This window comes from Paramisgurnus dabryanus, chromosome 5 (genome assembly GCF_030506205.2).
Source record: "Paramisgurnus dabryanus chromosome 5, PD_genome_1.1, whole genome shotgun sequence".
Taxonomy (NCBI): domain Eukaryota; kingdom Metazoa; phylum Chordata; class Actinopteri; order Cypriniformes; family Cobitidae; genus Paramisgurnus; species Paramisgurnus dabryanus.
In genome coordinates this window covers 41,668,176-41,683,733 of record NC_133341.1, presented here as the reverse complement: position 1 = coordinate 41,683,733, position 15,558 = coordinate 41,668,176, and the positions used below count along the sequence as shown (strand labels likewise).

The following is a 15,558-nucleotide window of genomic DNA, read 5'->3' as shown; positions in this document are numbered from 1 at the left end:
CTACCAAATAAAAAAGTTAATTTTGAGCCCTGGTTCGGTAATGAAAAAGTGGTATCAATCCCCTCCTAACAAATACCTTGTCGAAAATAACAAATGTTTTTTGGTTTCCTAATGACGAGGGTAAACACCGATCATGGATCACTGCTATGTGAAGGGAGGTTTGGCAGGCGATTAATAATTTGTTACATTTATAAAGCGCTTTTTCTGCAGACCTCAAAGCGCTTTACATATGAAAGGGGGAATCTTCTCAACCACCACCAATGTGCAGCATCCACCTGGATGATGCAACGGCAGCCATATTGCGCCAGAACACCCACCACACACCAGCTTATCAGTGGAGAGAAGACAGAGAAATATAGCCAATTTGTATATATGGGGATGATTAGTAGGCCATTGGGGCAAGTTTGGCCAGGATGCCAGGGCACACCCCTACTTTTTTTTCGAATGACATCCTGGGATTTTTGATGACCACAGAGAGTCGGGACCTCGGTTTAACGTCTCGTCCGAAAGACGGATCAATAGTTAACATTATATTTTTTTTAAGATGTCAAATAAATATTTGGTGTCCCTAGAATACATATGTGAAGTTTTAACTCAAAATACCATTTAGACAATTTATTAGAACATGTTAAAATTGTCATTTTGTAGGACTGAGAAAAACGTTTTTGGGTGTGTCCTTTAAAATGCAAATGAGTTGATCTCTGCACTAAATGGAAGTGCAGTGGTTGGATAGAGCAGATTAAGGGGGGATATATACCTTCTGACATCACAAGAGGAGCCAAATTTCAATGACCTATTTTTCACATGGTTGCAGAGAATGGTTTACCAAAACTAAGTTAATGGGTTGATCTTTATCACATTTTCTAGGTTGATAGAAGCAGTGGGGACCCAATTATAGCACTTAAACACGGAAAAAAGTCAGATTTTCATGATATGTCCCGTTTAATCTTACACAGTAATGTTAGCTCAGTGTAGATTTTAATATACTTTAGCTATAATTTGAACTAATCGTAATCTACTTGTTTATTTAGCTTGTTATCAGAAATAAATATCAGAGTAACAACTCTTAAAGGTCACATTCTTTCTGATCCCATTTTTTAAAGCCTAGTTAGTTTAAGTTAGTTTTAAATTTATGTCATTAGTTCTGCTATAGTACTGTATTTGACAACCAGAAAGTGCTCTGTGCATCTATTGTTTGAAACCTAAAATAATTATTTATTGTTTGTGTGTCACTTTTGAAGTGTCCTAGTGTTTTCTGTTATGGAAAATAAATGCCACTTTTTTTGTCATTTTTACTATCTAATGCATAAACATTAATATATTTGTGTGACTTAAGTGCCCATATACCCTTTAAAGCCACTATAATCTTTTAAAGACTTTGATTTTATTGCTTTGAACATTTTATTTACCAAATTTCTGCAATCGTTTAAACAAACAAACAAGGGTGTTTTCACACATGTTGGTGCACACTGTGATGCGGCCCCGGAGCACACCAAATTACATTGTATCATTTTCAGTTAGTGTTGTTTGTGTTCACATATGTTGTTTTTATCGTACTCGAAACGCCACACCGTAGACCATGTGACAATGGTCAGCGCTGTCATTGGTCTCTGACATCGCTTACCCCCATGACCACCCCCCACGTTTCCATGACAACCAGCCTGACAGGAAGCGCGAATCTAGCAAGATATGGAGATAAGCAATGCACGTCTTTGCAAAGTTTCTTTGCTTTAACGCAAAATTGCGCAACTACTCTATTAAAGCCCTTCTCACTGAGCCTTTAGCTAAAAATAATGAAAGTGTCACTATTTTTTTGTGTGTGGAGGACAGCTATGGATGTATGAAATCATCAGCTCACACAGCCAGGAGACAGTGAATATCTACAACGGACCAAGATGGCTTTATTTGTTGTTTACCCACAATATAACACCCGGCTCACGTCACGAGTCACGACGGAAGCCTAGTGGCTCAAGCACGAGGAGAACTTACTGTATTTGTTTCGGCCCGAGGTCGAGCAGCGTTCACATCACAAATGGGTCGCACCTAAGTTCGGCGAGTCTCGGAGCGACCGTTTAGTGCACAGCGGAGTGCGGCTGTTGTGTTCACACTGAGCCAAACGAACCGTCCTCGGACCGACACGTCATATGGGCCGACCTAAACAGTGTATGTGTGAAAGCACCCTTAAACTGGTTGAGTTTTATATATATTTTCCAAATTGCATAGCCACCACTAAACCACAAACTAAACATTTGTCCTCCTCGCAGAAACTTTTACAATGTAGTCATCCTTTAATATGCTTGCTTTTCTAACCCGTTTACTGCTACCGCAGACCTAACGAATGAGATTACCATGATTTATATTGACTGATGGTAAAGGCCGGGTCAATAGTAAAGCCTTTAGCCTCTAGCACCTATGAGGTCTGTCTGAGTTTGGTTTTCTCACCGTCACTCTTTTGTTGTTGCTTTATTCAATCATTCTAATCAGTGAAGAAGCAGGATGTTTTGGATGAATTGTTCTCGGGTCATGTGACTTGATCCAGTGCCGGAGAGCTGTGACGAATCTGTTCCCAGATCAGCGTGAGAAGTTTACACAGGCTCTGGTTTCCTACTGCTGGTTTCCTCTGCTGTTGCTTATATTCATAGACAGCCTGAGGTGACAGTACTTCATCGCTGACTCTTGTAAGGTAAACACTCGCTGTCTTTGTCTGTTTACTGAGTGCTTATAATTTGACTTGAACATCTGCCAGAATATATTCATCTTAAATGAGTCCTGTCCTCGAGTCCTGTTTTTTTACTGCTTCCCATTAATTTATAAGGAGTCAGAGGTTATTGGGGGATTTGGGACTTGCTTGTGTGTTTGGGTCATTGCTTATGAAGAGTAATTTGCTGTAAGTCCTCTTAAATAAGGTGTTTCCTCTACAGCGTGTGAAATATTTTGACAGTGTAGGTACTGGGAATCTTGCTGCTGTTTTGTTGTGTATGCATCTGTGTTGCATGTTCTGACAAGAAATCTGATTGTTGGATCTGCATGCATGCTCCTCAGGGGAATAGCAGGATTTTAAGTTTATGAAATTTCTGCATTTACATTGCTAGACTTTCGAACTATGCCTTTACTGTATTTAAGGTAACTGTGAAGTCTGATAAGTCACCAAGCGTTCATTGTTGCTTTGTCATCCGTGCCTTTGCACCAGCGTTAAATAACATACGGGAGTTCTCATGGAAATGTAAATAGACTCGAGAGAGAGAGTGTACTGTACCTGGCAATCCATATGGCAGTGGTTCGCAAACGTGGGGGCTGCGAAGATGATGCCGGGGGGCCCAGTTTTATGACATTTTATAAAATAAATAATGTATTAAAAATTGAACTTTAGAAAAATAATGCTTCTAACTAACACCAATACATTGTGGGTCAGTTTCCCAAACAGGGTTTAGATAAATCCAGGACTATGGCTTATTTTCCGGAAAGGGCTCATCCTAGTATGTAAGGGGCTGTTTACACCTGTTATTAGGGATGCACCGATACTGGTATCGGCCTTGATACCACATTTTCAAAAGTAATTGTACTCGTTAAAAGTCCCCCGATACCTGGAATCGATACCACGGTCTGAGAAATGTCTATGTTTGAGCGGCGTGTAAGGGGTTAATGCCTCTTGTGTTGTCCAAAGAGGCAGAGTTTACAACAAACTGGAAAACTAGTCCTTTGTTTTTTTGTTAAATTATATGACTAAAGCTGTTACATGTAAATTTAAATCATGTTTTTTTATTAAGTACTCTGTATCGGTATCGACAAGTACTGAAATGCAAGTACTCGTACTCATATTCCAAAAAAGTCGGTGCATCCCTACCTGTTATTAAGATGCGTTTTGGTTGATCGGATCACACATTCCGTTTACACCTTGTATTTAAATCCATCTCTTTTGTCCACTAGCGACCACTTCTGTTGAGACCCCCCTTGCAGTTCTTTCAAAATAAATTTTTGATAAATTAATTCTGTTTGTTTGCTTTTGCAATAGTTAGTTTCTGTTGCATTTTCTTTTATTAAACTTGTCTTCATTTCATGAATTATTTAGTACATATATACTGTACCTTTACATGGGTTAAAATATTATTCTATATTAATATTATTCTATGCCAGATAATGAATATTGTCACTTATTTATTTATTAGGTTTTTGATGTTTAACTTAACTTTTTTTATATTATTATTTTTTTTATATATATTTTATTTAAAGGGGCCATGACATGAAAATCTGACTTTTTCCATGTTTAAGTGCTATGATTGGGTCCCTAGTGATGCTATCAACCTAGAAAATTTGAAAAAGATCAACCCAGTAACTTAGTTTTGGTAAACCATTCTCTACAAGCACATGAAAAAATAGGTCGTTGAAATTTGGCTCTCCTTATGATGTCATAAGGAGCTCTTATTATAATAATCCAACCCCTTAATCCAACCACAGCACTGCCATTTAGTGCAGAGAGAAAATAATTCACAGAACAATTGAGTTTCAATTTCAACAAACCACCATCATTGTGATCAGTGTTTGCACTTGATCTGCACATGTGCATTTTAGAGGACACACCCAAAACAGCACATTTTTGCACACACCTACAAAGTGGCAATTTTAACATGCTATAATAAATTATTTATATGGTATTTTGAGCTAAAACTTCACACATGTGCTCTGGGGACACCAAAGATGTATTTGACATCTTAAAAAAGTCCTGTGACATGGGCCCTTTAAAGTTTTAAAGTTGCATTAACAAACACAGAAACATAAATAAACAACCAACAGTAGACAACAACGATACACACACACACACACACAAAAAACAAAACAAAAAAACATCTGGATTGCCTCAGTCAGTGAATATATATACATAATAATTATTGAGAGTAGGCATAACTGACAATATTCACAGTTGTGTTGTAAATCAGTAATATCACCATTGGAGAAGTAAAACTGGTACGAATAAAAAAATAAAAGAAGATGATTACAGAGTATATTATTTTTGAACTTCCAAAAGACTCAAGAGAGGTCCCCAAGTGGCTTCAAATCTTTTTAGTGCGCCAAGCTCACCAAAACGTAGCTGTTCCATTTGAATGATATGAAGCATCTCATTTAACCATCTCTGAAAACAAGGTGCTTGTGAGGTTTTCCAATTGAGGAGTATAATCTTTTTGGCTGCGATTAAGCCTACCATTAGCGCGTGCTGATGAGTACGAGGGATAGTGTCCATAACATCAGAATAGCCCAAAATGGCCAGATTGTGGTCGGGCTGAATGTTTACTCCATATGCGCTTGAAAACAATTCAAAAATGTTAGACCAAAAATCATAAAGAATAGGGAACCAAAATAAATGTGCCAATGTCCCATCTGCCATCTTGCACCTATCACATTGAGAAGAAATGGAGGGTAACTTAACTTTTTTAAATGTTTGTGTTTCATGATAATCTCATAATCATTTGAGCCATGCCCCTTTGCTTTTACATTATAGTCAAATGTAAGCTCTATCACAACATATAACACCTGTCATAGCCAGTGAATCTCTCTGTCATTGTGTTTGTTGCGCTGACATTAAAGGTGAAAGCTTTCAGGAGTGTTGTATTAATATTTCAAAGAATTATATATGCCAAGCTTATTTCTTCTTGCTTCTGTTGTATGTGATGTTTATACACCTTAAATCATGCGATTGGTTTGTAAGTTGGTGTATTTTATTATTATGTATTGCAGCCTCTCTTTGAAACATGACAGACACAATGTTTGGCAGTGACAATGACCAGTGGGTGTGTCCCAATGACCGACAACTAGCCCTAAGAGCAAAGTAAGAAGGCTTTTTTCAACTTCTGTTGCATGAAGAATTACATTTCAGTGCATTATTTGATAACTTATTCAATCAAATGTGTGTTGCATCAGAAAATATAGGCTTAATTTAAAAAAGTTTAATAATTTTTAATGCCATCATGTTTGCATAATCATTAAAGAGCAACTATTGTCCGATTCACGATTTTACATTTCCATTGGTGTGTAAGTGTGTATTAGCACATGTTAACCATATGCAAAAAGTGCAAACCCCAAAGTAAACGATGATGTGAGGTTTTTTTTAACGTAAATCTCTTTTCTTGGACTACAACAAACACACGGATTGTAGGCAACAATTTAATTCCTGGGATTGCTGATGTAGTAAAGACTGACATTATCATAATTCCTCACGCTTCAGCCTGTAAGTTAACTCCTGTTAGTATTGCATTGTGAGCGAATCTTTCAAACATGGTAAGGAGCGTCACATTTCTGGCGGACGTCCGAGGTATTCAGGCCGATCACAACGTATAGATTAGCTGGCCAATCAGGGACACAGCGCTTTCCAAATCGATGAGCTTTGTACAAAATCAGAGCGTTTTAAGGAAGGTAGGATATCTGGAACTACAAAAAATGTATGGTATGTGGAAAATAATGTGTTTTTAACCATTAACCACGCTAACACATTGTATTATACCAAATACACAAAATAACATTGTTTTTAGCAGTGAAATTTCCATGTAAGGGAACCCGCGGTGTACGTAGATCAAAACGGTTCATTCTGAGGTAATAAAAACAATACAGTTCATCATTTAAGGTCTTTATAAACCACTGATAAAATATTTATGTATTTTATATTGCATTTCTGAGGTGTCTCTAAAGCCGGGTCCACAGCGCAAAATTATCAGCTGTCCCAGATGGTCATCATAAAACATTCATGACAATGATAATAGCTCCAAAAACAGTGAAAATGATTCAAAAATGACAATTGCAATCAAAGATAGCCTGCAATTTCTTTTATTTTTTTGCAGTTTCAGAAATTTAGCCTGATCCTACGACCTACACCTACTAAGTAGCCAATGAAAATGCAACATGAGATGACAGATCGTTAAAAGTTAGTCACAATGAAATTAAAAATTAAAGCTTTTCTGGTATTATTCTGTTTTTTTCTTAGAAATTACAAATCTGTAAGTTTCATTATTTTATAAAATGAATGTGCCCTCATAATCTTTAACCAAAAATGCAAATCCCCTCTCCCAAACCGTCTCTCTTTACTTTCATTCACGGGGTATGTCAGGTGGGTGGATCCTGGGAAAAGATCACAGCGATTAGCAAATACCAACATGACCTAACTTTCAACAATTTAAGCAATTCTTGACGGACGAATTCAAGTCCACCTCAACTTTTTTTTTTACATTTCAGAAACTGTTTCACTGGGATATACATCACGACAGGGTAAAAAAGGACAATCATTGTGACTTTAAGTTCGTTTAAGTGAAGAAAACATTGCATGGTTACGATGAATATTCAGTTATTGTAAATACAGCCCAGGTTTTATGTAAATTACATGCAAGCTAGCTCCCTGTGCAAAAGTGGGATTCGTGATTCACCTCGCTATATGCATCCAACTAGTGCATCCCGATTACTTTTGTCGTTCCCTACAAACAGTAGATGGCATAATTTTACAGTCTACATGCATACCCTACCCAGATGTGAAAAAAACGCAGTCTGTGGCATGCTTAACTCTTTTTACTGCCATTGAAGAGTTATCAATATAGAGAAAACGCTTTCCTGCCAATGACGAGTTTTTACAGCAATCCATATTTCCGTTTTTATCCACTAAGTGGCACTTATAAAACACTGAAGCGTCCACTGACCCAAAAACTCTGTGTATGTTTTGATCTTTGTTCTGAATTTGATCTCTAACAAAGTCCTTTACAAAAAAACGATTATTTCAGCTTTTTGCTCAAAAATTTGGTATTTTTGAAGGAACCTAACCATATTTGAGAGGTGATAAAAAGAGATCAAATGAAGGTAGGATGAAAAGTATTTTTTTGTTTGAAAGCAAACGGTCTGTTCTTTTATTTGATATATTGTATGTTTTTATATTTAAAGAAGAACATTTTCTGAAAAGCATAAAACGTTAGTGAAAATCATAAAAAATGCTGGCGCTGGCTATCAATGTTTTCTTAAAACGCTGATGTGGAAAGGGTTAATGAGGGATTTTTACATTGATTGTGTGTGTTTGGGTTTTTACCAGGTTACAAACGGGTTGGTCCATCCACACGTTTCAGACAGAGAGGCAGAGGAAAGCACAGACCCTTGATAAATCAGAACTGGACCTCATCATGAACGTCGTCCATCGCGCAGAACAGCTTGAGCTTATTGAACAACACAGGATTGGGTAAGAAATTTACTAGTCTTCTTCACATCTCTTCTTCCATGTCTGATGTTTCAGTTTAGGGTACGTTTATGTTTCACCTGGGTTGAGTTTGACATGCTTTATGATAGTTTGCTGTTATACTGTTCTTGAAAATTAATTTTTACATTATACAACAACAGGGTCTCTTTGACCTTAAACAAGAAAGTCGTAAGTGTCTTTAACAGTAGAGGTTTTTTTACGTTACATTTACATTAAGTTTACGTTCTCCAAGTTATTAATTCCATGTAATCTGATATATTTGGGGAAAAAGATTGGTTTTAACCTTAAGTAAAGTTTTTTGTGTGTTTGTGTTTCAGGCATCTTGTGGAGCGTTTAGAGAACATGAGGAGGTCTGCGTTAGGGAACGGTCTGTCACAATGTCTGTTGTGTGGAGAAATGTTGGGTCTGCTGGGCTCCTCATCCGTCCTCTGCTTGGATTGCTGTATGGTAAGAACTGGCTTATGCAGTAACTTTAAGACACCACATGGGGGCAGCAGAAGGCTTGATATGCAAAAATGCTCAACCTTTGTCTCAATTGGCATACTGTGACAGTACATGTTAAATTAAAGGAGCTTTGATACTATTCTATATTTGTAGATATTTAGTAAACATTCTAATTTCATATATCTGTTTCGCTGAAAAATGATGCGGTTGCCAGTTATTCTCCTTTTGAAACAGAGAAATGTTTTAGTCTGTGTGATCCTGCCCACTGCTAGTTTAGCCATAGTGTATTTCGACAGCTCGGTTGCCAGTTATCACAATGGTTTAAATTAGACCGTAATGGCCCATAAATTTGACCTCCGGTGGAAGCAATCTCTAAAATGCGTCACAGATTGAGTAAAAAAACTGGGTTTGTAATTTGCAGACAACCAAAAACATTGCAAATGTAAAAATAAGCAGATACACTTATTTATACACAAAAGGTCCTGTATGTGTCTGGCAACCAAGAGGGGTGCAGGTAGGGCTGTCTATATATTAATCATGATTAACTGCATACAAAATAAAAGTTTGTATTTGCATCATATATGTGTGTGCACTGTGGGTAATTATTTTGTATATAGAAATACACACAAATGCATGTATTTAAGAAACATTTACGTGTGTGCGCGTACCCGTGTGCGTGTCTGTGTATTTTTTCACTTTTCTTACTTATTTACTTACGTACTTATTTATTTACTTACTTATTTACTTATTTATTTATTTACTTATTTATTTACTCGTATAAATTTAAGAAATTTGTATATGTCTGTGTGCATTTATATATACATAAAAATTATGCACATACAAAAATAAATTATCAAGACACAAACTTTTTTTGTATCCGATTAATAGCGATTATTTTTTGGGCAGCCCTATATGCAGTGAGAAAAACCATCTCCAATATTTTGGATTTAGACTGCGGTATCAAGTTTAACTGCTCAAGGTTACACACAGATTTTTTAAATGAAAGTGTTAAAGACAAATGACTGTTAGGAGGCGTGTACACCAAAACGTTTACGCCGGCATACACTCACCTAAAAGATTTTTAGGAACGCCATACTAATACTGTGTTTGACCCCCTTTTGCCTTCAGAACTGGCTTAATTCTACGTGGCATTGATTCAACAAGGTGCTGAAAGCATTCTTTAGAAATGTTGGCCCTTATTGATAGAAAAACATCTTGAAGTTGATGGAGATTTGTGGGATGCACATCCAGGGCACGAAGCTCCCGTTCCACCACATCCCAAAGATGCTCTATTGGGTTGAGATCTGGAGACTGTGGGGGCCATTTTAGTACAGTGAACTCATTGTCATGTTCGAGAAATCAATTTGAAATGATTCAAGCTTTGTGACATGGTGCAATATCCTGCTGTAAGTAACCTCAGAGGATGGGTAAATGGTGGTCATAAAGGGATGGACATGGTCAGAAACAATGCTCAGGTAGGCCGTGGCATTTAAACGATGCCCAATTGGCACTAAGGGGCCTAAAGTGTGCCAAGAAAACATCCCCCACACCATTACACCACCAGCCTGCACAGTGGTAACAAGGCATGATGGATTCATGTTCTCATTCTGTTTACACCAAATTCTGACTCTACCATCTGAATGTCTCAACAGAAATCGAGACTCTTCAGACCAGGCAACATTTTTCCAGTCTTCAACTGTCCAATTTTGGTTTGCTTGTGCAAATTGTAGCCTCTTTTTCCCGCTCAAGGTTGTGTGTGTTGTGGCTTCACAAATGCTTTGCTGCATACCTCGATTATAACGAGTGTTTATTTCAGTCAAAGTTGCTCTTCTATCAGCTTGAATCAGTCGGCCCATTCTCCTCTGACCTCTAGCATCAACAAGACATTTTCGCCCACAAGACTGCCGCATAATGGATGTTTTTCCGTTTTCACACCATTCTTTGTAGACCCTAGAAATGGTTGTGCTTGAAAATCCCAGTAACTGAGCAGATTGTGAAATACTCAGACCGGCCCGTTTGGCACCTACAACCATGCCACGCTCATAATTGCTTATTACCTTTCTTTCCCATTCTGACATTCAGTTTGGAGTTCAGGAGATTGTCTTGACCAGGACCACACCCCTAAATGCATTGAAGCAACTGCCTTGTGATTGGTTGATTAGATAATTGCATTGAGAAATTAAACAGGTGTTCCTAATAATCCTTCAGGTGAGTGTATGTATTCAATTGTTTCAAATGGAAGCGTCACGCTTTTCAAAAAACAACAGAATTTTGTCCACGATGAGCTCCGGCCCTCAGCATTTTTTTCCTTGCTCAGAGTTGAAAAATTTTACTTATGTAAAATATTATGTAATATAATATATATTTGATGCTACTTTCTAGACTTATTATTTATAAAGTACGGATAGAAGCCATATTTGGCTTTTGCCCAACTAAAGTAACTGTTAGTCACCATGTAGTGGCAGCAGAGCGCTTAATATAAAAGAGAACACAGTTGTGATTTTTGCACCCCAAAATTTTTTTAAATACTCCAATCCCAATAACAGCTATTAAATACATATTTGCAAAATGTATACACTGATTATTCTGAGTATATTGTAATATGCATTCAAGTAATAATATTGTGTAAAATAAAATACTAATATCTTAAGTGGAGCACAAAGGTTATAAATTTGATACCCAGAGAGCACAGGTTCTGATAAAATGTGTAGTTGAATGCACAATAAGTCACTTTGGATAAAGTAAAAATGCATAAATCTAAGGTAAAGGAAGATTTATTTAAATCCCTGAATCATGAAAAATTATCCTCCTGATACACTGCAGACACAACCTGGAATAACCATAAGCATGTAGTGCGTAAAATCAAGTTTTGCATGTTGTTGTTTCACCTCAGTCTTATTTCACACTTGATATGACCACTCTTTGTCGATTACATACGGTGTCCAAACACTGAACTGAGGAGTGTGCATCTGTTAAACAGACTCTGCACTCATACAAGTGATGCTTTTCATGATGCCCATAAATGAATGAATGTCACTTTTTCAAGTTAACAATAAATGTAACCATGAAGCCCCTAACCCCACCCACATCAAACACGTGATTTCTTGACATTTATTTTAGGTAGAAGGAACTTTATGCATGCTATCTAAAAGGAAAAAATGCTGGCAGGCAGGTTTAAGATGGCACTCACTTACAGAGGGGGGTTATGAGTGCTTTAAGATAATTGAAGGCATGTCATTGTAACCTCTCTCTCTTATTCACGCTCTTATTTTCTCTCTATCTCTCTAAGCAAATGAAGTATATTGAACTTCTGCTAGAAACAAAATTACTGGCACTTCAGTCTAGTGTGTGTGTCCTCCATTACATAAAGCCTGATTAAAGTTTTTTTTTCTTTTATCGCATTTTATCCAGGCCCTCACCTTTCAAATTGATTTTTTAAAGCTAGGCCATCTGACTCCACATTAATATCAATTCAATTTCAATTTCAATTTTCAATTTAAAGAACTTTATTGGCATGATTGTGTCACTTACAATATTGCCAAAGCATTATACATAAAACAAGAAACATACAATAACACAATATTAACAAACATTAAGGTGCAATTAAGCTAAGGTGCTGGGTGATGGATGAAGTACTACTGCAAAATAAAATAGAATCAGAGGATATTTACAATATAAAGTAGACTTTGAAATATAAACATATGAAGTATACAAATGTACATTTATGGAGGCAGATGAGAGGTAAAATAAAAGTACTGTACAAGATCAGGGCTGTGGATTATTTCTGATGGTGTGTAACTGATAAATGAATTTAGCAGCAGCTGATGGGTGTCTGTCTTCCCCCAGTAACATCTTCATTTGATCTGAATCTGAAGAGCTATGAAACTCTGGTATGAGCTTTGAGATTTTGTCAAAGTGTTTTTCTCTAAGCTCTTTATATTTACCACAGTAAAGGAGAAAGTGTGTCTCTGTCTCGATCTCGTCACTGTCACAATGGACACAGATTCGCTCTTCTTTTGGGAGCCATGTTTGTCTATGTCGGCCTTTCTCTATTGCCAGACTGTGATCACTGAGTCTGTATTTAGTGAGGATTCGTCTCTGCTTTACATCTCTAACTGTGGAGAGATATTCTGACAGACTGTATTTTCTGTTTAGTGCCCGATAACATTCTAGTTTACTTTGGTTTTTACTTTCATTATCCCAATGATCCAAATATAAAGTTTGACTTTCTTTAATGATTTGGTTTATTGTGGTTTGTTTGCGTTCATTAGTGCTGGTCTGAAGTTTTAGAGCCAGTTGACAGATGGGACTGGTTTTAGGTCTCTTCTCTTGGGTTTTAAGGGCTTCATACTGAAGTGTGTTCGGGGGACTTGAGTTTAAGTGTGACCAGAATTTAAGGGAGCGTTTTTGGATGTGTATTATTAGGGGGTATCTGCCTAATTCAGCCCTGCATGCATTAGTAGGGGTTCTTCTCTGAACTCTTAAAATATTTCTACAGAATTCAGCATGCAGGGATTCCATTGGATGTTTGTCCCATTTGGAGTAATCTGTTAGGCATTGTGGAGCCCAAACCTCACAACCATACAGAGCTATGGGCATTATTACACTATCAAATATTTTACACCAAACTGTAGCAGGAATGTCTGTTTGTTTAAATTTGCCTTTGATGGCATAGAATGCTCGTCTAGCTTTCTCTTTAAGTGCATTTACCGCGGGACCAAAACCGCCTGATGCGCTGATTTTTAACCCAAGATAGTCATAGTGTAAGGTGTGTTCTAGTGCAGTGTTTCCCAGAGTAAATGTGTATCTGTTATCCTGTAGTCTTGCTTTTTTCTGGAAAATCATAATTTTAGTTTTTTTCAGATTGACTGTCAGGGCCCAGTTTTGACAGTATTTCTCCAGCAGGTCCAGATGTTGCTGTAAACCTTGTGCAGTGTCTGACAATAGCACCAGATCATCTGCATACAGAAGAGCTTTAATCTCGGAGTTGTTTAGGATGAGACCGGGTGTGCTGGATTGTTCCAGTAACACTGCTAACTCATTAATATACAAGTTAAACAGAGTTGGACTCAGGTTACAGCCCTGTCTCACCCCACGCCCTTGACTGAAAAATTCTGTTCTTTTGTCACCGATTTTAACTCCGCACTTGTTTTCTGAGTACATGGATTTAATGATGTCATATACTTTTCCTCCTATGCCTGATTGTAGAATTTTATAGTATAAGCCGTCATGCCATATCGAGTCGAATGCTTTTTTAAAGTCAACGAAACATGCATAAACTTTGCCTTTGTTTTTATGATGAACGTGTTGGTTGAGTAGCGTCTGTAGTGTGTAAATGTGGTCAGTGGTGCGGTGGTTTGGTAAAAATCCAATCTGACTTTTACTTAAGACGTTGTGTTTGGTAAGGAAGGCCAGAATCCGAGCATTTAAGATACCACAGAAAGTCTTCCCTAGATTACTATTTACACAAATGCCTCTGTAGTTATTGGGGTCAAATTTGTCTCCGCTCTTATATAGCGGGTGTATTAAACCTGTACTCCAGGTTTCAGGAAAGTGTCCAGTTTGTAGGATTAAATTAAACATTTTTAAAAGTGCCTCTTGCATTGCTGCAGGACTGTGTTTCAACATTTCTGTTCTGATGTTGTCTAAACCGCATGCCTTTCTGGGTTTTAATTTCTTTAGTGCTTCTTTTAGTTCTTCTAAGCTAATCAGGTAATCTAAGGGGTTTTGGTTGTTTTTAATGATGGATTCCAATTGTTTTAGTTTAGTTTGTAAATTTTTTTGATCAGGTGTAAGACTATCTGAGGAGATTTCCCTGAATAGGTTTTTAAAATAGTCTTTCCATAATTCTCCATTTTGTATGGGTATGTCCTGGTTTTGTTTTTTGTTTAGGCTATTCCATTTTTCCCAGAATTGATTATTATGAATTGAGTCTTGGATTTCTTTGAGAGTATAATTGAGGTGTTGTTGTTTTTTGTAGTGAATTGTATTTTTGTAATCCCTAAGTGCTTCGCAATAGTTTTGTCTTATTTCTTGTTTGCGTGGATCTCTGTGTTTTTGGTTGGAGAGTTGTCGGAGACGTTGTCTTTTACTTTTACATTCATGATCGAACCAGATTTCATCTCCAGATTTTACTTTAGTTTTTTTGTTTGTACGGAGTAGGTTCGCTTTGATTGCGCATCTTTCATAAATATGATTTATTTGTTGTACTGCAGCATTTACCTCGATTTTATTAGTCATAAACTGTGTTGTTTTAAATGTATTAATTAAGTTGGAAATGTCTTTGGAGCTGACTGCGCTAATAAATTCGGTTTCAGAGTTTGGGGACCATTTAAATGTTGGGTTCAATTTGGTCAAATTGTAGGGCTTTTGTTCGCTTCTATGAGTTTGTTGTGTTCTCTTTATAAACACGTTTATTTGACAGTGGTCTGATAAGGTAGACTGTGGTCTGACTGTAAATGCTCGTAATAGGGAGGGGTCTAGGTCTGTAATGGCATAGTCAACAACACTAGCACCAAGAGATGAGCAGTATGTGAATCGACCTAAAGAGTCACCTCGGATCCTACCATTAAGCATATATAAGCCCAAACCTCGACAGAGACACACCAACTCCCTACCATTTTTGTTAACTGTACTGTCAGGGTTGTTTCGTGTTGTAGTAGTGGGAATGAGATGCATGTTTGTTTTCAGTATATGATTATTCCCATGAGTGTCTATAATGTCCGGTTCTGAGCCTGTTCGGGCGTGTTCTGCTGTGAATTAATTTAGTGCTACAAATCACTGTGTATTTCTTTGACAAATTTATAAAGATGTTTTGCATACTTCGTAATGTTAGGGATTAAATGCATTGCCAAGCATCTGTTGCACAATTTAAAACAAATTCAATATTATTGGTG

At 37.2% G+C, this 15,558-nt stretch overlaps 1 protein-coding gene across 5 annotated transcripts in view; it reads left to right on the top strand.

The window, feature by feature from the left end:
* The window catches only part of doc2b (double C2-like domains, beta), a 276,973-nt gene that overhangs the window by 2,615 nt on the left and 258,800 nt on the right, over positions 1–15,558 (top strand). For 2 of the 5 annotated variants that reach the window (XM_065284219.2, XM_065284215.2), the window contains exons 2-5: positions 2,485–2,683; positions 5,731–5,821; positions 8,057–8,200; positions 8,536–8,665. In XM_065284219.2, coding sequence (XP_065140291.1) covers positions 5,745–5,821; positions 8,057–8,200; positions 8,536–8,665 — 351 coding nt within the window. In that variant the 5' untranslated portion in view covers positions 2,485–2,683; positions 5,731–5,744. Of the gene's footprint in view, positions 1–2,458; positions 2,684–5,730; positions 5,822–8,056; positions 8,201–8,535; positions 8,666–15,558 lie in introns of those variants that run through there. The other 3 variants (XM_065284217.2, XM_065284216.2, XM_065284218.2) reach the window with 3 other exon arrangements.